Here is a 23,918-nt window from a genome sequence, read left to right on the forward strand (position 1 = left end):
AGGTGATTCATCGCGCCCTACGGGCGCTCTTCACACCGTCGTAAGGGGCTGCGCCCCCTTAATTTGTGAACGTTTGTATATGAGAAATATGGTTAGAATTGTATGAAAGATGCCCTGTATTGCAACTTAGGTGTCCGCGAATCGCGGGAGGGGGGTCGCGGAGGGTGCCGCGAATTGCAGGAGGGGGGGTCGCGGGGGGTGCCGCGAATTGCAGGAGGGGGGGTTGTGGGGGGGTGGATGCTGCGAATCGCGGGAGGGGAGGGATTGCAGAGAATCGCGGGAGGGGGGTCGCGGGGTGGGTTGCCGCAAATCGCGGGAGGGGGGTTACGGGGGCGGGGGTTGCGGCGAATCATGGTAGGGGGGGTCGCGGGGGGTGTGCCGTGAATCACGGGAGGGGGGGTCACGGGGTGGGGTGCCGAGAATCGCGGGGGGGGTGTGTGTGTGTGCCGTGAATCGCGGGAGTGGGGGGGGGGGGGGGGGGTGGGGGAGTGTGACGCGAATCGCCACAAGAAAAAATCAACACAGAAAGGTCAACACATGTAAATGTTGACATAAGTGTGGCACTTCATTGGTGTCCATGTCGACACATGAGAATGAATATGAAAACATTCAAAAAATGAAAAAAAAAACTTCAAAAACTCATGTCAACCTTTTTCATTGTCGACCATAGCCATGTCAGTGTTTTCCATGTGCAATTTAATTCTGGAGCTGCCGCGAATCACGGGGGGGGTGCCGCGAATTGCGGGATGGGGGGTCGCGGGGGTGGGTGCCGCGAATCGCGGGAGGGCGGGGTTCACAGGGGTTCCGGTGGGGGGTTGCCGCGAATTGCGGGAGGTGGGGGGTCACGGGGGGTGCCGCGAATCGCGGGGGGGGGGTGTTGCGGGGGGGTGTGACGCGAATCGCCACAAGAAAAAATCAACACAGAAAGGTCAACACATGTAAATGTTGACATAAGTGTGCCACTTCATTGGTGTCCATGTTGACACATGACAATGAATATGAAAACATTCAAAAAATGAAATAAATCTTCAAAAACTCATGTCAACCTTTTTCATTGTCGACCATAGCCGTGCCAGTGTTCTGCATGTGCCATTTAATCCTGGGGCTGCCGCGAATCGCGGGGGGTGCCGCGATTTGCGGGAGGGGGGGGGGGTTGCGTGGGGTGGGTGCCGCGAATCGCGGGAGAGCGGGGTTCATGGGGGTTCCGGCGGGGGGTTGCCGTGAATCACCGGAGGGGGGGTTGCAGGGGGTGTGACGCGAATCGCCACAAGAAAAAAATCAACACATAAAGGTCAACACATGTAAATGTTGACATAAGTGTGGCACTTCATTGGTGTCCATGTCGACACATGAGAATGAATATGAAAATATTCAAAAAATGACAAAAAAAACTTCAAAAACTCATGTCAACCTTTTTCATTGTCGACCATAGCCATGTCAGTGTTTTCCATGTGCAATTTAATTCTGGAGCTGCCGCGAATCACGGGGGGGTGCCGTGAATTGCGGGAGGGGGGGTCGCGGGGGTGGGTGCCGCGAATCGCAGGAGGGCGGGGTTCCGGTGGGGGGTTGCCGCGAATTGCGGGAGGTGGGGGGTCACAGGGGGTGCCGCGAATCGCCACAAGAAAAAATCAACACAGAAAGGTCAACACATGTAAATGTTGACATAAGTGTGCCACTTCATTGGTGTCCATGTCGACACATGACAATGAATATGAAAATATTCAAAAAATGACAAAAAAACTTCAAAAACTCATGTCAACCTTTTTCATTGTCGACCATAGCCATGTCAGTGTTTTGCATGTGCCATTTAATCCTGGGGCTGCTGCGAATTGCGGGGGGGGGGTGTGTGCCGCGAATCGCGGGAGGGGGGTCGCCGCCAATCGTGCAAGGGGGCGTCGCGGGGGGGTTCTTTTTGCCGCGAATCGCGGGAGGGAGGTCGTGGGGGGGGGGTGTTTTTTCCGTGAATTGGGGGGGGGGGGTCACGGGGGAGGGTTTGCCGCGATTCGCGGGAGGGGGGGGTCGCGGGGTGGTGGTTATGCCGCGAATTGCGGGAGGGGTCGTGGGGGGGTTCTTTTTGCAGCGAATCGCGGGAGGGGGGGTCGCGGGGGTGTTTTTGCTGCGAATAGCGGTAGGGGGGGTCGCGGGGGAGCGGGTGTTTTTGCCGCGAATCGCGGGAGGGGGGGGGCGCGCGGGGGGTAGGGGAGGTTTTGCCGCAAATCGCGGGAGGGGGGCGCTCACCTGGTGGCTGTGGAGTAGCAGTGCTGGGCAACATGGGAAGGCAGTGGGTGTCTGGCACTGTCTGTGGGCTCACTGGGCTGGTTCTCTGTCACATACCTCCCAACATGACCCTCTCCAGGAGGGACACAATGCTCTGTTTCTAGACTTCCCCTTAATGTATGATTGCCATCACCTGTTTTAAACAGGTTAATTTCTCAGAAAGGTGTTCAGCACAGATGAAGGCAATCACACATTAAGAGGAAAGTCCAGGAACAGAGCGTTATAGACACAGACACCCACTTTGAGTGACAGATGTAGCCAAATATATAGGAGATTTACACCTGCACAATGCTGAGGGTCTCTGAGAAGGGCGGAGAGTGTGTCAAAAAACCAGTGGCATCACTCTCTGCTTCTAGCACAGTCTGGTCTGCATATACGTGCTGAAATACAGACCAGACTGTGCTAGAAGCGCCACAGCAGAGTGCGACACCCCAGTCAGGGAAGAGGAACTGCGTGGGTTTCAGAAGATGCAGGGTACTAGGTTGAAAACTATTTTCAGAAACCTTATAGGAAGTCACTATGGATTCCTAATGTCTTGTTGCACTCACCGACAGCCCTGAACAGGCAGGCTCCGTCCTCCTTCATCTGTTTAATGATAAATCCCTTTTTCTCTTGCAGAGACTTCTCAAACCAGTTCTCCTGCTGGAAGAAAGAGACGATGCTGCATTACAGAGTTCAGTAAGCCGGCCTCAGTCCGTCGGCTGAGAACCGAGGGGCTTAATACAGGAACAAGGCACCTCCAGTGGTAAATACCATCAGCCCCTTCCCACTGACCAGTCCTTCATGTGACCAGAGGTCGTACATATATCGGGTGTGCACAGGCTGGACTAACCCCAGCTAGCTCCCCACATTCTACACTGTGCGGTTCCAGAAAGCAGGCCAGGTACGCAGGATGCGCCAACAAGGGGTAGATTGCGGAGATAGACCACAGGAACGTACGCTGGAATGCATTTTTTGGAAAATGATCGTCTTATTCTATATGCAAACCCTATTCAAGATTACATAGTGTTGCTGTACCAAGGCAAAGACATTAGCACTGCAACAGCGCCCCCAGTGGCGGAAGCCTCTCCTTTACTATTATCCTATATAATTAAAGGCCAATGCTGCTCTTCACCTATATGGGGGGAATCAAGTGTGGTGCATCCCAACAGCCACAAGGTGGCGCCCAACAGATCAATTCGATGGTTGCTCCTTTCGGACGAGCATGTCCACACACATTATAGTTACTAGATCATTTATACAGCGCCGTACAGAGAGGATACAGGTCCTGATAAGAGGTCATGCTGTAAATTTCGTGGTGTGCAGGCAATACTGTTGGGGCCAGGATGCTGGGAGACATTACAGCGCTTTTATAAATTTCTTACACATACATAAGCGATGCTCTGCGTAACCTGTATTACTTATAGCTTGATTCTGCTGTACTTAGCAGGGTCTCTGTATTGTGGCCCCGAAGCCTCGGCTGCAGCTCAGCTTTCTCTCCAGCAGGGGGAGATATACAGCTTGCAGTTATTGCGGCTGTGTTGCTAGAGTGGCTCGCACTGTATTTACGCCCTGCTAATTAACGCGAATAGGGGGAAGAATAACAAACTAAGCACTTTCATTGGGAAGGCTTAGTTTTGGGAATTTGGTAAATATTAAATACAAATGGATGAAACCCTTTTAAAAAAAAGTGCCAGTTGTGGTTCCAGGAATTTCTATGTAATAAGTGCCCATGATGATCGCCCAATATTCATGACTCTATAGTTACTAATATTTTCAGACTGTAAGCAGGGTGTGTGGATATGGGTTCTACAGACAAATGAAGCCATAGACCAGTATAGAACAATCCTCTGTTCCCCAGTCAGTGTGAGAGCACCATCTAGTGGACACAGAGAGCAGTGACCCAACCAACTTAAACTGCTGCAGAGACTAAAGTTACTTGGGAAGCTGATATTAAAGGACAGTAGAATGAGGGAATCTCCAAACTTTGCGCTACTGTGATCCACCTGATAACACAGAAGCCACATCAATCCTATATAATAAAATGAATGCTGATCCTCACCTCTATGTTGGGAATTCAAGTGTTGTATATAGCTGGCCATACATGTACAGATTTATTGTCTAATCTGGCTGGTTGGAAAAAAAAACTGGTAATGGATGAGAGCAAATGGCAGCTGACAATTTGCTTGGAAAACTGAACAAATGTCATTCAGATATTACCAGGTTTTTGTTCCAACCAGCCAGATCTGACATTAAACCTGTTGATGTATGGCCAGCTTAAGCCAGTGGCCACTAGATGGCGTAATTCCAGTGTTGCACCGATCGGGCACACACAGCCAGCTGAAATTACAGCTCCTATACCCCTTTCACTCGCAGATCCGGGTCATACCCGGGAATGTGTTCCCGGGACTCTACCCTTTCACACTGGACTCAGACCTGGGATTGACCCGGGACAGCCCCATTCACACTGATCCTGGGAAATCCCTGCAAATACATATGCATGTTAATAGAAATGGACTCCAGGGCTCTGAAAGAGGACATCAGCATTTGTGAGCCCAAAAAAGATCCAATCAGCAGCTTTTTTTAAAGTCCCGGGTTCGGGACCACACTGACCGCATCCCGGGTCGATTCCGGAATCTACCCAGGTCGGGACCTGGGTAGAAATCCCGGGATGTACTTTCAAAACACTTTCACACTGAGCTAAATCCCGGGTTGATGCGTGTTCATGTGATATTTTTGCAAGTGTGAAAGGGGTATTACTCACCTACAATCTGTACCTGCATCTATTCTCATTCACTTCCTTATATCTCAGCTGTATTGTGTACTAATAATTGTGCTATGTCTAATTCTGTGTACCCTGCCACTTGTGGCGCCTTATAAATAAAACTACAACAATAATAATAATAATAACAATAATAGGTAATATAGAGTGTAAGCACCACTGGGGCAGGGGCTGATGTGACTGGACCACAGGCCCGGTTCCTGGACCGCGGGTGTAATAGGTAATATAGAGTGTTAGCACCACTGTAACGTCTTCGTTTTCCGAGCTGCTATTACGCACCATGGTGGGCTAGCGGCAGATAGAAGCTTCAGGTCAAGCAGCGGTGTTTGGACTGGAGAGCGGTTACTGAGTAGCGAGGAGGAGGAAGGGCTTGGCTACAGCTGGATATTCCTGTCCGACCTTATGTGACTACAGGCCGCACAGGAGCCAGCACACCAAGATAACGTAGAGTTTATCTGCACACGGCACTTGGCGGTCCAGGGGCCACATGGACGGCTGATAACGGGCAAACACTACAGGAACAGGGCGCTGATGTCAGCTGCCCGCCCCCAGCACCCACGTCACTGCCTAATTTCCATGGGAGCCCCCATGAACCACTGGGTGCAGACCATTGCCGTAGTCTCACGCCTGCACTGCAAGGTGCAAACGGGACCTCAAACTAGCAGTTCGCCATGCCCTCTCACACCCAGCATATGCGCACGATAAAAACATCGCTCCCCGTGCGAACACGCGGGGAAGTCAGTCAACCAAATAAGGCCCTATATTTACCCTGTTGGAAATAGTGGCCAAGATTGGATACCGCCCGTATTGTGGATAATGCACAGTTTTCTGATTCACCGCTAATGAGCTAGTGCCCAGATATTCACCTTCTGCCCCTTTCCGGACAGATCACATTGAGGAAAAGGCCGAACATGGATAGTTGTGTCGTGAATCCCGGCGCGGATAATGGGATCCCCCGAAATCTCTGTATGAATTAAAGCAAGACACCTAACAGGAGAAAGGACCCCAATCTGCTGGCACCTGACACATGTGTTACAGATGGCACGGTGTGGGTCCGGTTCCTGGACCGCGGGTGTGGGATGACTAAGCCCCCACCCCCACACCAGATACAACACTTAGGGGTACATTTACTAAGATGGGAGTTCGATTAAAGATGGGATGTTGTCCATAGCAACCAATCAGATTCTATTACCTTCAAGAAGGTGCTAAATAAATAAGGAAAATGTGATTGGTTGCTATGGGCAACACCCATCTTCGATGGAACTCTCGTCTTAGTAAACTTACCCCTTAGTGTTCATCCTAGCAGCCTGCACCTGTCACTACCCGTGAAGTTCCTCTTGGGGTGTGGCTCTCTGCTGTGGTGCATCTAACACAGTGTGGTCTGCATATCAGTGCTGTAATACAGAGCACACTGTGCTAGCAGCACCACAGCAGAGAGCGAGGTACTTGTGTATTATAGCGGCGCCCCCGATGTACATCGCGCAATGTTTTAATCGCATCGCATGCCATGCACCTGATGGCATGCGATGCGACGCGATTTTGGCCCCCTATGCGATGAAACATTGTATAAGCACCCTAAAAGTTGCTTTTAAGCACCCAAATGGGTGCTTACAATGTTATATGCACCCCCACGCCACCCCCCCACTATAAACCTGAACCCGAAGCGTGGCGAGCGCAGTGAGCCCGTGAGGGGCGGCGGTACGCGTCCTTCGCCCTTTTCATACCCCCACTATCCACGTCGGCGTGGAGTTGAGAATATAAAGTGTGGCGAGCGCAGCGAGCCACCGAGCCCGAAGCGTGGCGAGCCCCGCAAGGGGACGCGGATACCTGTGAAGGTATCCGCTCGCCACGCTTCGGGCTTGGTGGCTCGCCACACTTTCTATTCTCAACTCCACGGTGACGTGGATAGTGTGGATATGAAAAGGTCGGAGGACGCATAGCGCCGCCCCTCACGGGCTCACTGCGCTCGCCACGCTTCGGGTTCACGTTTATAGTGTGGGGGGGGGGGGGGGTGGCGTGGGGGTGCATTTAACATTGTAAGCACCCATTAGGGTGCTTTTACCATTTTTAATCGCATCGCATTGTATGCCATACACAATGTCATACAATTTTAAAATTGTATGACATTGTACAATATCGCATTGCATGCCTTATGGTATGCGATGCGATGGGCGCCGCTATAATACACAAGTACCGAGAGCGACACCTTGTGCAGGGAAGAGGTAGTGACAGGTGCAGGATGCTAGGATGAACACTGAAACCACCAGCCTGATTCAAGCAAGGCCAAGCCCTGAAATGCCAGACCAGCTCCCCCATTCCGGCTTCAAAAATCTGTATGTGGAAGGAGGGAAAGCAGCCACTCTCCAATAGCAATGCAGCACACTGCGTCCACCTTATCGCAGGGTTTGCCTCGTACCCCGCAGACTTGTTGATGTCTGCACCATAGGTGATACATTGCACACCGCCGACATCTGACTGTGCCCCTAACTTTCTATATAAGAAATGCCAAACATTTCAGTAAGCGACTCATCCCGAGCATTATCCCAACGTGTGATTACTTAGCAGAGCAATTAGCGCTGTTCACAACTTCAGGCTAAAATTAGCAGCCAGGGAGCACCCCCCAGAGGAGGTGTAGGGGCGACTATATCAGGATCTAGGCATACAACCAGCAGGACCGGGAAGAGGGGACAATTTGAAATAGTAGATAACATGATAATAGGGGATAATAGCAGAATGCAAACCAGGGGGGTTATTCTGGTTGAGACTCAAGGCTGCGGATTCTTGTTCCACCAAACCCCGCCGACTGGCGCCACCCATTCGCAAGGGCGACAAGCTCACAGGGGCTTGCGAATGGATGTTACACAGTAACATCCATCCGTAAGGCAGGGGGAACCTCCCACATCTTTCGATGGTCGCCAGCCATCGAAAGATGTGCAAGGTGCACGCATTCTGAAGTCACTTACATATGCATGCACGCTGGGAAGAAAAAGGGCGGGCAGCTGACATCCAGTGATGTCAGCTGCCCGCAACCCCCCCCCCCCCTCCCCGCGCGTCATGGCCTCAGTAGCATGAGAACGCCCATGAAACGCTGGGCATTCCCATATGCTAAAGGGGCTGCCCCCTGCCCTGGGTGCTTGCTGTTTACACACCCTGCCAGTGTTCGCAGAAATGTGCATAACATCTGTCCCCTTGCAAATGCAGCCCTTCTGCGAATGGACCAGAATAATGGCCCAGGTCTGATGTGAACTGTTCACCAACATAATCCAATATAACAGGTTCTGGATAATTCTGCTGTATATCCCATTATTTTCAGGAGTGCAAGATACCGGCCGTATTGCGTCCTCTAGGTCCCCGATGCAATTAAATCCCTAGTAGGCAGTAACCACTGGAGTGTCAGGTATGAAGCATTCCCTGCACCGACAGGGTCAGGCCTGGACACAGGCGCAGTGCTGGGGACCCCCCCTTCAGGGTAATCTGTTATCAGTTTCACAAATGACCCTTTGGAGGGTACTCTGCAGACTGGTTGGGGTTACTTGAAAAGAAGAAGAGGAAGAAGTCTCCTGTTGCCGTGGAGATGAACCACATTGTATCACTTAGTATGCTGTGTCCTCAGCATCTCCTCATTCTTTTACGAGTTATCAACTAGGAGCTACCCATGCTGCCCTCAGACATCAGTCCTCATCTGCCCTGTGCTGACACGGGTGGAGGAAGCAACGGCAATAATCCTACAGTGTTTGCGGTAACCCCAGAGACAGCACACTGCCAGACAGAGGGGGACCAGATTCCTGACCGCACACTGCTCCTTCATATAAGGGCGCGCATACTGCTCACTTCAACTCCACTTGTAAGTACTGTGGATATTTCAAATTGAGAGGCGGGGGAACTCCTAAATGAAAAAAAAAACTAATCAAGGGGTATGGGAGAGAAAAAGGTTGGGATCCCCTGCTCTAGGTCATTATCGGAAAGGGGAACCAACAGCCTGGGTGACCAACCCATCTCCTGACCACACTACACAGCACAGATATTACCTGCACGACCCTTATACCAGGAGCCCGCCATACAGACACAGCCTCCAGCCTGACAGCTCCCAACATCCATCCCAACAGGGGGGCAGCGTGGAGCAAACACAAGGAACCCTTCTGTTACACCCCTTCCTCCTACATCATAGGTCAGTGTCCCATAGAGTGTAATGTGGCAGCCCATGCCCACTAAGGGTGCAGCACAGTTTCCAGACAGTCGGGATCCTGACAGTCATTACCCTGACGTCGGGATCCCAACAGTCAAAACGCTGACACTCTGGGTCCCGACAGCCACAGGCTATTCTCCCTCGTGGGGGTCCACGACCCCCATAGAGGGAGAATAGAATAGGTGGCGAGTGAAGCAAACCACCGTGCCCGCAGCACGGAGAGGGCAGCTAGCCCGCAAGGGGCTTTGTTGCGCTCGCCCCGCTGTCGGAGTCCGGCCAGCCGGGATCCCGATGTCGGGCTCATCTCTACCACTGACACCTGCCACCTGCCCCTGGTAATATGCAGACTGCTTCTCTGCTTCCCTACATCCCAGCTGTATTGTGTACTAAGAATTGTGCCCTGTTTTAGTACTTCTGTTGCTGTTATGCTTAGTTCTGTGTACCCTGTATTGCATACTTGCCTACTTTTGAAAACGAGTTTCAGGGAGATTATAGTTGGTAATAAAATTTTGCAACGCACCCCATTGAGGGGGCGTGTCATGCTCCACCCAGAGGGCATGTCTAGTTCCATATATGGAAAGATTGTGAAAAAGAGATTGTGACCGCGGCACCTAGAAGTGTGGGTGTGTACTGCTACATCTGAGAGGAATATTTTAAAATTACTTATATCCAAATGTAGATGAGCCCCAGAGCAGATAGTAAGATATACTATACTTGGTAAAGTGCTGGAAAATAGCTCTGATGATTCAATGTAAATATATCTATCTGTCATTCCCTTTTTCCCCAAAAACTGTTACAGTGTAATGTGGGTTAGGTGAAATGAGGGAGATTGCTAGACTAATGAGGGAGAGAGGGAGATTGCTGCTATTTCAGGGAGTCTCCTGCAGAATGCAGGGGGGTAGGCAACTATGCTGTATTGTACTATGTGCTATATGTACGGCACTGCATACCGCATGTGGCACCTTATAAATGCAATGTGATCACATGACAGCTCCCCCTAATCACATAACAGCCCCCCCATACTAATCACCTGATAGCCCCCCATATACTGATACTAATCACATGACAGCACCCCATATACTAATCCTAATCACATGACAGCATTCCATATACTAATACTAATCACATGACAGCCCCCCCCCCCCTTCATAATAGTCACACGACAGCACCCCATATATTTATCACATCACATGACACCCCCTTATGATCACATGACGTCCGGCATCCCCCTGGGACTCACCTGTTCCGCGGCGTCCGGGTCTTCGGCCTGTGTCCGGGCCGCGGTCTCATACTCATCCTCGCTGTTGTTTCCGGCTCCGTCCTCCCGGTCAGGGGTGTTCCCGGCCCCGGGGATCCCCGGTCCTCCCGCCCCGGCCCCTCCGGGACCGCTAACCCCCTGTCTCCGCCGTTTACTGTGTCCGGGGCCGGAGCAGCAGCCCCCGGGGCCTATCCCGGAGCCATTACAGCAGCAGCTGCCCCCGAGTCCGTCTGAGCCCGCGCCAGCGCCGCCGGGGCCTCCCGACCCGGGGGGCGGCGATGCCTGGGCCCAGCGCGGGGGCGGGGAGGAGCGGGGCCGGGCCCCGGAGCGGGAGTGAGGGTCTACGCCGCCCCCGCCGCCGCTCCGGTCCCCGTCCTCCGGGTCAGAGGGGGGAGGCGGCTTCTTCTTCGGTAGGATGGTCATCGGTCACCTTCACCGGACACCGAGGCTGCGTCACACCGAGCGCCGGACCGGGGGCTGAGCGTCGTTACGCCGGACGCTCTCCTGCCCACGTGACGGGGCGGGGCCAGCGCCGCGATTGGTGGAGGTGACGGCAGGGGGAGAAGAGTGGCGCGGCGTGAGCTCTCACAACGTCACCGCGCCTGTGCTTGCGTTCCACGCCTCGGCCGCAACTTCCGGGTCACCCTGCCAACCGGTGCCGGAACAGGAAACGGCTATAGGGTGTAATCTCATCTGTGGTTGCTTGCTGTCATGGTGCGTGAGATCCACGGTGTATGGGGGCAGGGTAGCTACAGAACGTGGGTGGCTGAGGGGGAACTGTCCATAGCAACCAATCAGCTTATATATCTCATTTGATTGCTAAGGGCAACACCTCCACTTTTTTATACATCTCCCCCATAGTCACAGCTGTATCAGAGATGGGTTCCTCTGTGACCTACCCTGCTGCATAATACCTTGCGGACAGAGAAGCTGTGTTTGGCTCCTTGTCCAGGCCAGTCGGCAACTCCAGGGGTGCTACTGCTCCGATCCCCCACAAAGTTATTGTAAGATTGCGAGCAGGCCCCTCCTACCTCTATGTCGGTTTGTTACTACCCTGTTTGTTTTATCACTGCGCTATATAAGAAACTGTTAATAAATAAATCAGTAAGTTATAATACCGGGCCGGTTACAATTCTTTAAGTAGCATTACTTCCCTTGCTCCCCCAGTGTCTCCCCGGCAGCCCGCACCTCCCGCTGTGTATAAGCACCCTAATGGATGTTTTCAATGTTAAATGGGCCCCCTATAAGATTATTAATTGTATAAGCACCGTAATGGGTGCTTACAATGTTAAAAGCATCCCCACGCTACCCCCACTATCAACACCAACCTGAAGCGTGGCGAGCGGCGACGGTACGCGTCCTCCGACCTTTTCATACACCCACCATCCACGTCGGCGTGGAGTTGTTTTAGATGGTGTGGCGAGGGGACGCGCAATACATGTAAAGTAATACGCATCCCCTCGCGGGGTTCGCCACGCTTCGGGCGCGGTGGCTCGCTGCGCTCGCCACACTATATAATATCAACTCCACGCCGATGTGGATAGTGGGGGTATGAAAAGGACAGAGGACGTGTATCGTCGCCGCTCGCCACGCTTCGGGTTGGAGTTGATAGTGGGTGGCATTTAACATTGTAAGCACTCATTACGTGTATGCGGAACCCTTGTGGCGCCATATAAATAAAGAGTAATAATAAGTAATGAGAAGACTGTCCAACAGCTTTCAGGTACTCCCCCCGAACTCTTTACTATATCCCATCCTACCCCCTCTTGATACTATGCTGTCTTCATGTTCTACACGCTGATTGATTTGATTGATTACAATTGTGGAATGCAGGATAATCAAATAATAGGGGATCTGCAACTAATCTTAGCTCTAGAGTGACATTGGTATGGGTCATAGGGTCGACATGCATCCGATCTTCAGATGTCGACCTAGTGACCGTATCCAACCGACATATAATATCATCATACAACATTGGATCTGTTCCTGCTCTCCGCTATACAGCGCCATCTAATAATATAATAGGGGGTCTGTTCCTGATCTCAGCTATACAGCGCCATCTAATAATATAATAGGGGATCTGTTCCTGATCTCACCTATAGAGCGCCATCTAGTCATATAATACGGGATCTGTTCCTGATCTCAGCTATAGAGCGCCATCTAATCATATAATATGGGATCTGTTCCTGATCTCACCTATAGAGCGCCATCTAGTCATATAATACGGGATCTGTTTCTGATCTCAGCTATACAGCGCCATTTAATCATATAATACAGGATCTGTTCCTGATCTCAGCTATACAGCGCCATCTAATAATATAATAGGGGATCTGTTCCTGATCTCAGCTATAGAGCGCCATCTAATCATATAATAGGGGATCTGTTCCTGATCTCACCTATACAGTGCCATCTAATCATATAATAGGGAATCTGTTCCTGATCTCACCTATACAGCGCCATCTAATCATATAATAGGGGATCTGTTCCTGATCTCAGCTATAGAGCGCCATCTAACTATATAATAGGGGATCTGTTCCTGATCTCAGCTATAGAGCGCCATCTAATCATATAATAGGGGATCTGTTCCTGAATCTCAGCTATAGAGCACCATCTAATCATATAATAGAGCGAGGATCTGTTCTGGATATCACCTTTACAGCGCCATCTAATCATATAATAGGGGATCTGTTCCTGTATCTAAGCTATACAGCGCCATCTAATCTTATAATAGGGGTTCTGTTCCTGATCTCAGCTGTAGAGTGCCTCTTATCATATAATAGCGGATCTGTTCCTGATCTCACCTATACAGCGCCATCTAGTCATATAATACGGGATCTGTTCCTGATCTCAGCTAAAGAGCGCCATCCAATCATATAATATGGGATCTGTTCCTGATCTCAGCTATTGAGTGCCATCTAATCATATAATAAGAGATCTGTTCCTGATCTCAGCTATAGAGCGCCATCTAATCATATAATAGGGAATCTGTTCCTGATCTCAGCTATAGAGCGCCTCTAATGATATAATTGGGGACCTGCTCCTGATCTCAGCTATACAGCGCCATCTAATCATATAATACGGGATCTGTTCCTGATCTCAGCTATACAGCGCCATCTAATCATATAATAGGGGATCTGTTCCTGATCTCAGCTGTAGAGTGCCATCTAATAATATAATAGGGGATCTGTTCCTGATCTCAGCTATAGAGCACCATCTAATCATATAATAGGGAATCTGTTCCTGATCTCAGCTATAGAGCGCCATCTAATCATATAATAGGAGATCTGTTACTGATCTCAGCTATACAGCGCCGTCTAATCCTATAATAGCGGATCTGTTCCTGATCTCAGCTATAGAGCGCCATTTAATCATATAATAGGGGATCTGTTACTGATCTCAGCTATACAGCGCCGTCTAATCCTATAATAGCGGATCTGTTCCTGATCTCAGCTGTAGAGCGCCATCTAATCATATAATAGGGGATCTGTTCCTGATCTCAGCTACAGAGCGCCATCTAATCATATAATAGGGGATCTGTTCCTGATCTCAGCTACAGAGCGCCATCTAATCATATAATAGGGAATCTGTTCCTGATCTCAGCTATAGAGCGCCATCTAATCATATAATAGGGGATCTGTTCCTGATCTCAGCTGTAGAGCGCCATCTAATAATATAATAGGGGATCTGTTCCTGATCTCACCTATACAGCGCCATCTAATCATATAATTGCATATCTGTTCCTGATCTCAGCTATAGAACGCCATCTAATCATATAATAGGGAATCTGTTCCTGATCTCAGCTATAGAGCGCCATCTAATCATATAATAGGGGATCTGTTCCTGATCTCAGCTATACAGCGCCGTCTAATCATATAATAGCGGATCTGTTCCTGTTCTCAGCTATAGAGCACCATCTAATCATATGATAGGGAATCTGTTCCTGATCTCAGCTATAGAGCGCCATCTAATCATATACTAGGGGATCTGTTCCTGATCTCAGCTAAACAGCGCCATCTAATCATATAAAAGGGGATCTGTTCCTGATCTCAGCTATACAGCGCCATCTAATCATATAATAGGGGATCTGTTCCTGATCTCACCTATACAGCGCCATCTAATCATATAATAGGGGATCTGTTCCTGATCTCAGCTATACAGTGCTATCTAATCATATAATAGCGGATCTGTTCCTGATCTCAGCTATAGAGCGCCATCCAATCATATAATAGCAGATCTGTTCCTGATGTCACCTATACAGCGCCATCTAATCATATAATAGGGAATCTGTTCTGGATCTCACCTATACAGCGCCATCTAATCATATAATAGGGGATCTGTTCCGGATCTCACCTATACAGCACCATCTAATCATATAATACGGGATCTGTTCCTGATCTCAGCTATAGAGCGCCATCTAATAATATAATAGGGGATCTGTTCCTGATCTCAGCTATACAGCGCCATCTAATCATATAATGGGGGATCTGTTCCTGATCTCACCTATACAGCGCCATCTAATCATATAATGGGGGATCTGTTCCTGATCTCAGCTATAGAGCGCCATCTAATCATATAATAGCGGATCTGTTTCTGATCTCACCTATACAGCGCCATCTAATCATATAATAGGGGATCTGTTCCTGATCTCAGCTATACAGCGCCATCTAATCATATAATGGGGGATCTGTTCCTGATCTCAGCTATAGAGCGCCATCTAATCATATAATAGGGGATCTGTTCCTGATCTCAGCTATACAGCGCCATCTAATCATATAATATGGGATCTGTTCCTGATCTCAGCTATGCAGCGCCATCTAATCATATAATAGGGGATCTGTTCCTGATCTCAGCTAGAGCGCCATCTTATCATATAATAAGATCTCAGCTATACAGCGCCATCTAATCATATAATATGGGATCTGTTCCTGATCTCACCTATAGAGCGCCATCTAATCATATAATAGGGGATCTGTTCCTGATCTCAGCTATAGAGCGCCATCTAATCATATAATAGGGGATCTGTTCCTGATCTCACCTATAGAGCGCCATCTAATCATATAATAGGGAATCTGTTCCTGATCTCACCTATAGAGCGCCATCTAATCATATAATAGGGGATCTGTTCCTGATCTCACCTATAGAGCGCCATCTAATCATATAATAGGGGATCTGTTCCTGATCTCAGCTATACAGCGCCATCTAATCATATAATAGCGGATCTGTTCCTGATCTCAGCTATAGAGCGCCATCTAATCATATAATAGGGGATCTGTTCCTGATCTCAGCTATAGAGCGCCATCTAATCATATAATAGGGGATCTGTTCCTGATCTCAGCTATAGAGCGCCATCTAATCATATAATAGGGGATCTGTTACTGATCTCAGCTATACAGCGCCATCTAATCATATAATAGGGGATCTGTTGCTGATCTCAGCTATATAGCGCCATCTAATCATATAATAGCGGATCTGTTCCTGATCTCAGCTATACAGCGCCATCTAATTATAAAATAGGGGATCTGTTCCTGATCTCAGCTATAGAGCGCCATCTAATCATATAATATGGGATCTGTTCCTGATCTCACCTATAGAGCGCAGTCTAATCATATAATACGGGATCTGTTCCTGATCTTAGCTATAGAGTGCCATCTAATCATATAATAGGAGATCTGTTCCTGATCTCAGCTATAGAGTGCCATCTAGTCATATAACAGGGGATCTGTTCCTGATCTCAGCTATAGAGCGCCATCTAATCATATAATAGGGGATCTGTTCCTGATCTCAGCTATAGAGCGCCATCTAATCATATAATAGGGGATCTGTTCCTGATCTCACCTATAGAGCGCCATCTAATCATATAATAGGGGATCTGTTCCTGACCTCAGCTATAGAGCGCCATCTAATCATATAATAGGGGATCTGTTCCTGATCTCACCTATAGAGCGCCATCTAGTCATATAATACGGGATCTGTTCCTGATCTCAGCTATAGAGCGCCATCTAATCATATAATACGGGATCTGTTCCTGATCTCACCTATAGAGCGCCATCTAGTCATATAATACGGGATCTGTTCCTGATCTCAGCTATAGAGCGCCATCTAATCATATAATATGGGATCTGTTCCTGATCTCACCTATAGAGCGCCATCTAATAATATAATAGGGGATCTGTTCCTGATCTCAGCTATAGAGCGCCATCTAATCATATAATAGGGGATCTGTTCCTGATCTCACCTATAGAGCGCCATCTAATCATATAATAGGGGATCTGTTCCTGATCTCACCTATAGAGCGCCATCTAATCATATAATAGGGGATCTGTTCCTGATCTCACCTATAGAGCGCCATCTAATCATATAATAGGGGATCTGTTCCTGATCTCAGCTATACAGCGCCATCTAATCATATAATAGCGGATCTGTTCCTGATCTCAGCTATAGAGCGCCATCTAATCATATAATAGGGGATCTGTTCCTGCTCTCAGCTATAGAGCGCCATCTAATCATATAATAGGGGATCTGTTCCTGATCTCACCTATACAGCGCCGTCTAATCATATAATAGGGGATCTGTTCCTGATCTCAGCTATAGAGCGCCATCTAGTCATATAATATGGGATCTGTTCCTGATCTCAGCTATACAGCGCCATCTAATCATATAATAGGGGATCTGTTCCTGATCTCACCTATAGAGCGCCATCTAGTCATATAATACGGGATATGTTCCTGATCGCAGCGACTAGACAGGTAATTGTCTTCTCAGCCTCATTTACTATAAATCAAGAAGAAATTCCAGTTTATTTTTTAAATCGTTTTATTTGGAGTCAGACTGGTCTACTCCTTATCCTCAAAAGAATCCATTTAAAAGAACAAATGAGATGCAAACTTTGAAACATACCCCCCCCCCCCTCCCCCCGAACATGATGACGACGGTTAGACAGCTAACATGCATGGAAGACAAAATAGTGACAACTGCTCTGCGTGGGTCCATTTGGGGCGGGGGACGATCGGAATGGACCGGAAGTGGGGACTGATCTGCTCACAGTTAATGTCCGCAGATTTCAGTGGATCCGAGATTCCAAAGGAACAGGTAGATGTGGAGTAATTTGGAGCACGGTGGTTGGAGCGTCCAGCCGTCCCCCAGTCTGTCTGTGCTATAGCATTTGTGCAGTAGTGTCTCCATAGCTCCGCCCCTATCAGGAGATGATCGCTGTTTGTCCAAATGTAGCTTATGGATGGAACAGACCCCCCCCCCCCCCCCCTCACACACATACATGTCCGGCAGATGAAGTTAAAACACTTAGACATTGTAAACAGGAACCAGCAAGGATCGCCAACATTTAATACCAAAAAGATCTCAGGGGCAAATTTGGCCTTGGACATATGGGTAAATATACTAAGATGGGACTTCTATGGGAGATGGTATGTTTCCCTTAGCAACCAATCAGATTATATCTATTGTCTTCCCATCTTCAATAGAACTCCCCTATTAATTAATTTACCCCATAGTACCTCGTCGTGCCTCACCAATGCCACCAGCTCCTAATGTATTCATAGGTTCAAACCTCATAGATACAGTATTGGTGCAGCTCAGAAAATAGGGACACCAAATAAATACCCACCACAGTCCCCATCTCAGGGCTAGATTTACCAAAGACTTAAAACAGACCATCGGAACCAATGAGATTCTGTCTCTCATTCCTCAATATCATAGACGGATTCTGATTGGTTCTGATTGTCTGCTTTAAAAGCTGTAGTACTGTAAATCTACCCCTCAGATTTATACTGCCCCTGCCATTTTCACCCTGTCCTGCAGATCAGTAGGAATAAATGTCCCCTGTGCCTCGTAAATCATCGCATTCATTTACGCAATCGTCCTCATTTTATATTGTTAAGCGTTTTATTCCTCATCCAGGCAGGAAGAGCGAATGTCGCATCCTGGAAAGCTGATGTCTAAAGGCCCCCATACACTAGAACGATTTTTCGGCCGATTGTCCGATTTCTGACCGATTATGGGTAAAAAAAAATCGCATAATCAGCAAAAAAAATTCTTATAGTGTTTGGGGGCCTAATGCGGGGTACACACCAGGATGACCCGCTTATGATGCACATCGTGAGCAGGTCGTCAGTGTCTAGTCCAACCCGCTCACGATGACGCGGAGCGCACGACCCACTCACGATGTGCACCGTGAGCGGTACCGATCCGATCGCCACCCGCACCCGGGTGTATGGTCATGTCCAGATCCTACCTGCTGCAGGTAGGATCTGATTAACGTCTGACTGACCCACGGGCCCGCGCATCCGATCCGAATCACAACAGGACAGAAAAGGGCCCAATCGCCACACAATCTACATCCAATCGGTCGGAATTAGATCTATATTGATGTGATCGGACCCTTGTCGTCCTGGTGTGTACCCAGCATAAGGCAGGCATGTCCAAATGGGTATGGATCATTAGGTCTGCAACATGTTAGTCGACACAAGCATTAGGTCGATATGGGCAAGGTCGACAATCAAAAGGTTTTCCACTGGTTTTTTACCTGAATGTCGACACAATCGACATGGACACTGAAACGTTCCACCCCGTCCCCTCGCATGGCTCCCTGCGCTCGCCATGCTTCAGGCACAGTGCCTCGAAGCGCTCAGCACTCTATTTTATTCTTCCACCACGCCCTAGTGGATGGTAGGGCAGGAAATACCGCCTGTCGGCACATGTCGGCTCAAAAAACAGTGAAAAACCCCATGTAGACATTTTGACTGTCGACATAATGCTTGTGTCGACCTAATGACCTGGACCCATGTTGACCTTTCTGCATGTCGACCTCCTGGCCAAACTATGGCCCTCCAGCTGTTGTGAAACTACAAGTCCCATCATGCCTTGGCACAGTTCTGCTATTAGGGAATGCTAAAACATGCTGGGATGTGTAGTTTTGCAACAGCTGGAGGGCCACAGTTTCGCCATGCCCGGTCTGAGGTGTGGTTTGGTTGCAGACGTGTCACATTCGCTGAGTGGGGGAGAGAAGATCGCTTACTAACATGCAGCTGTGTTTCTAGGGACTTTCGAAGCTAGCTGACAATTTAAGGCACTTTGTGCCCCGTACCTCAATCATGTAACCAGTTCCTAATAAATAGAGAGGCTGCAGACCCTCAGATTTTGGTTCAGGCTATAAAGTTGGCGAGCTTAGGGGACAGTGTTTAAAATCGTAAAATTTGGGACTAATGCTGCAGAATGTTTTTGATTCCTACGTTTGTTATGTGGAATCTCACCCAGGTTATATACTATTAAACTTGTTATATACCCTAACATTTATCTGTATTAGTTATTTAGGATAAACTGTAGATCAGGGACGGTTCATAGATCTGACAGAAAGAACAATGGCCTCCAAACCTCAATAGCAGGGAAAGTGATGTTCTGCAGATGTTACTGACCAAGAGGGAGAAAGTGACCTTCTGCAGGTAGTACCAGCGGGCAGAGTGGTGTTCTGCAGGGATTATCAGCAGAGTGATGTTCTGCAAGTGTTACTGATAGATAAATGTTCTGCAGTTTTTATGGGCGGACAAAGAGATGCTCTGCAGGCATTAACAGCAAGAGAATAATGTTTTGCAGATATTACTATCAGACAGAATTATGATCTACATATATAATGGACAGATGGTGATGTTCTGCAGCTATAACTGGCAGGTGGTGATGTTCTGCAGGGATTACTGGAAGGCAAAGTGATGCTCTGCAGGTATTACTGGTGGTCAGAGTGATGTTCTGCTGTAATTACTATCAGGTAAAGTAATGTTCTGCAGATGTTACCAGCAGACAGTGATAATTTGTAGCGACTGCTGGCAGCGTGATGTTCTGCAGGCATCACCATCAGACAGTATTATGTTCTGCAGATGTAACTGGCACACAGTGGGTGATGTTCAAAATGATGTTCTGCAGGGATTACCAGCAGAGTGAAGTTCTGCAAGAATTACTGGAAAGCAGAGTGATGTTCTGCAGGGATTACCGGCGGACAGAGTGATGTTCTGCAGGGATTACTGGAAGGCAAAGTGATGTTCTGCAGGGATTACCAATGGCCCTAGTGATGTTCTGCAGGGATTACCAGCAGAGTGATGTTCTGCAGGGATTACCGATGGCCAGAGTGATATTCTGCAGGGATTACCAGCAGAGTGATGTTCTGCAGGGATTACCGATGGCCAGAGTAATGTTTTGCAGGGATTACCGACGGCCAGGGTGATGTTCTGCAGAGATTACCGATGGCCAGAGTGATGTTCTGCAGGGATTACCAGCAGAGTGATGTTCTGCAGGGATTACTGGAAGGGAAAGTGTTGTTCTGCAGGGATTACTGGAAGGCAAAGTGATGTTCTGCAGGGATTACCTGCAGATTAATGTTCTGCAGATATTACCAGCAGACAAGAGCAATGCTCTGCATATCTTTGTGGCTGGTGCAGTGTGACAGAGAGGGGTACCCCCCGTATTAATACTAATGCTCTGCAGATAGACTGGGCACACACTGAGGCTGCTTACATAGGCGGCCAGTTCGCTGGTTGTCCAGTGCACATTTATGGTGACCCTTGCCCTCTTTCCCTATGATTTCATTATCAACGGACATCAGGCTCATATTTGGGAAGATAACTGCAGAGTATCGCAGCCTACTCTGCAGGAATTACCGTTAGGAAGAGACACTCTGCAAATTATTATAGGGGTAGGACTAGATGAATCTTTAGGAGAGACGTTCTGCAGAACCGTAGCCAGTGTGATGTTCTGCAGATACGCGGGCATGGCTGCAGGGAGAAGGCGTCACTCACTGCCAGTCAGTGGCCAGGAGATGACTCTATAATGGACTCTGTAACAGTCTGTGTACATTGTTATACCCAGATGCAATACAATGAATAAAACAATCCAAATACCCCAACACCCCCCCCCCTCCCCCTCCCATCACCTTGTGGACAGGTACCTAGAACGGTACCCAGTCAGGTTCATAGTCCCTGTACCTCCCCGCATATGGCTGAGTGAGAATTGTGCCCACGTGTGCATATATGAAAGTCAACTGCATGCATAGAACGGCCCTTGTAATGCCCAGTGAGAGCCTGCAGGTGGCGTTGTGGCCATTCAGGTAAACTAACACCCGGCTCCCCATCCCCCCCCCCCCCCCCCCCCCATGTATTGCCATGTGCAACCCAATGAGCTGTCCAGCTGTCCAGGGCCACGCCATGATTGCACAACAATCGACCAATGACATCGTACCTGATTAATAATCGCACAGTGACATCATCTCTAAAATAAAAGAATAAAAATGTAAAAAGGGCAGGCGGCGTGCTCTCCGCTGTCACATTCCGTGTTTTGCGTCTGTAACGTCCTTGTGGCGGTCACTGGTTTGCAGGGAGGTGACGCCTTAGGGCCTGCAGGACTTCAGGCATCCGGGCCAGCGGGGATGGAGTGTAAAATCTGTGTGTCCCTGAGTCAAAAGCTCTTACCGAACCGTTCCCCTCTCCAGGCCGGAGCCCAGACCCCGCTGAGTTCTGCATAGTGCCTGACCAAACACCCGCTCTGCAATGTACACAGTGCTGTACATACTGACACGTACAATGCTGTGCATTCCGCCCCTGGGGTTCTGCATAGTCATATACATTGCTCTGCCTCCAGCTGTATACTATGCTGTGCATATGTATTGTTCTGTACAGTGCTGTGCATATAGACATATACATTCCCTGTCCCCGATTATAGATGTGTACGGTGCTGTACAGTTCTGTACATACATGTATATGCCAGACATGGTGCACAGACGTGCGTAATGTGCCTCCTTTCCAAATGCAAAATAACCCTCCCCCAGCGCTATATATAGTAATATTACATGTGCATAGATTCCTCGCAGTTTGTGCATTTCTCTAGACTACAGAATAGCCAGGCCTATGGGGACCTGGGTGCGAGCGCCAGTGGTTATGTGTACGCCATGGGGATGCAGGGTGGGTGGTATCGGGTGGGGTAAGAGGACGACAGCTGACGGATAATGTGAGTGTATGCAGAATTAGCAGCAGTAAATGTATGGGCTGTGTACCCTCACCTCATTGTAAACATGTATTCTCCCCTAATGAACTCAGCTGTTTCTCCTCTGATACTCTGCCGGGCCCCCTCTGATACTCTGCCGGGCCCCCTCTGGTACTCTGCCAGGCCCCCTCTGGTACTCTGCCGGGCCCCCTCTGGTACTCGGGTGTGGTATAGGGGGCTGACAGTCGGGATCCCGACAGTCATTAGCCCAACGTCGGGATCCTGACTGGCCGGACTCAGACAGCATGGTGAGCGCAACAAAGCCCCTTGCGGGCTCACTGTGCTCGCCACGCTGCGGGCACACTGCGCTCGCCATGCTGTGGGCACGGTGGCTCGCTACACTCACCCCCTAATCTATTCTCCCTCTATGGGGGTCGTGGACCCCCATGAGGGAAAATAGCAGGTGGCCATCGGGAACCCGGCTGTCGGTGTTTTGACAGTCGGGATCCCGACTGTCGGGACCCTGTCCGGCACCCCCAGTACTCTGCCAGGGCCTCCTCTGATACTCTGCCAGGGCCTCCTCTGATACTTTGCCTGGCTTCCTCTGATGCTCTGCCAGGGCCTCCTCTGATGCTCTGTACTCTGCCTGGCTTTAGATGATACTCTGACATACTTACTGTAGTCTGGCAGGCCTACTTTGATACTCTGGCAAATGTTCCCTTTACTATGACAGACTTCTTCCTATACTCTGTCATAGTAGAGGAAACATCTGTGAAAGTATGGGAGAAAGTCTGTCAGAGCAGATTTATCCCCATAGGTGTTCCCTCTTATCTTCCCATATGCAGACTTTGTCTCTCACCCTGGCAGACTTTGTCTCACACTGGGCCAGACTTTGTCCCACACTAGGACAGATTGTCCCACACTAGGACAGACTTTGTCCCACACTAGGACAGACTTTGTCCCACACTAGGACAGACTTTGTCCCACACTAGGACAGACTTTGTCCCACACTAGGACATACTTTTGACAGACTTTGTCCCATATGCTGGCAGACATTGTCTCATACTCTGGCAGACTTTGTCTCACACTCATTTTGTCCTATACTATGATAGACTTTGTCCCATAATCTAGCAGACTTTGTTTTCTACTCTAGCAGACTTTGTCCCACTATGAGAGACTTTGTTGTATACTCTGACAGACTTTGTCCCATACTCTGACAGATTTTGTCCCATACTCTGACAGACTTTGTCCCATACTCTGACAGACTTTGTTCTATACTCTTACAGACTTTGTCCCATACTCTGACAGACTTTGTCCCATACTCTGACAGACGTTGTCCCATTCTCTAGCAGACTTTGTCTCACACTCTGACAGGTGTTCCTTCTACCCTGATAATTTTCTTCCCATATGCTGGCAGACATTATCTCATACTCTGGCAGACTTTGTCTCACACTACC

At 49.0% G+C, this 23,918-nt stretch overlaps 2 protein-coding genes across 6 annotated transcripts in view; both read right to left on the reverse strand.

Annotated features, from left to right (window-relative positions):
* Positions 1-11,034, reverse strand: part of OTUD5 (OTU deubiquitinase 5) — a 28,862-nt gene extending 17,828 nt beyond the window's left edge. Inside the window, exons 1-2 of one of the 5 annotated variants that reach the window (XM_083161268.1) lie at positions 10,465-11,034; positions 2,826-2,919 (exon numbers count right to left, since the gene is read on the reverse strand). In XM_083161268.1, the coding sequence (XP_083017394.1) occupies positions 2,826-2,919; positions 10,465-10,905 (535 nt within the window). In that variant the 5' untranslated portion in view covers positions 10,906-11,034. The remainder of the gene's footprint in view (positions 1-2,825; positions 2,920-10,464) is intronic. The other 4 variants (XM_083161269.1, XM_083161270.1, XM_083161266.1 and 1 more) reach the window with 4 other exon arrangements.
* Positions 11,035-21,619: 10,585 nt separating this feature from the next.
* The window catches only part of KCND1 (potassium voltage-gated channel subfamily D member 1), a 59,320-nt gene continuing 57,021 nt past the window's right edge, over positions 21,620-23,918 (reverse strand). The window contains exon 8 of the transcript XR_014461001.1: positions 21,620-23,893. The gene's annotated coding sequence lies outside the window, so the exon portion shown is untranslated. The remainder of the gene's footprint in view (positions 23,894-23,918) is intronic.

The sequence above is a fragment of the Crinia signifera genome, chromosome 9, assembly GCF_055691185.1.
Source record: "Crinia signifera chromosome 9, ASM5569118v1, whole genome shotgun sequence".
Lineage (NCBI taxonomy): Eukaryota > Metazoa > Chordata > Amphibia > Anura > Myobatrachidae > Crinia > Crinia signifera.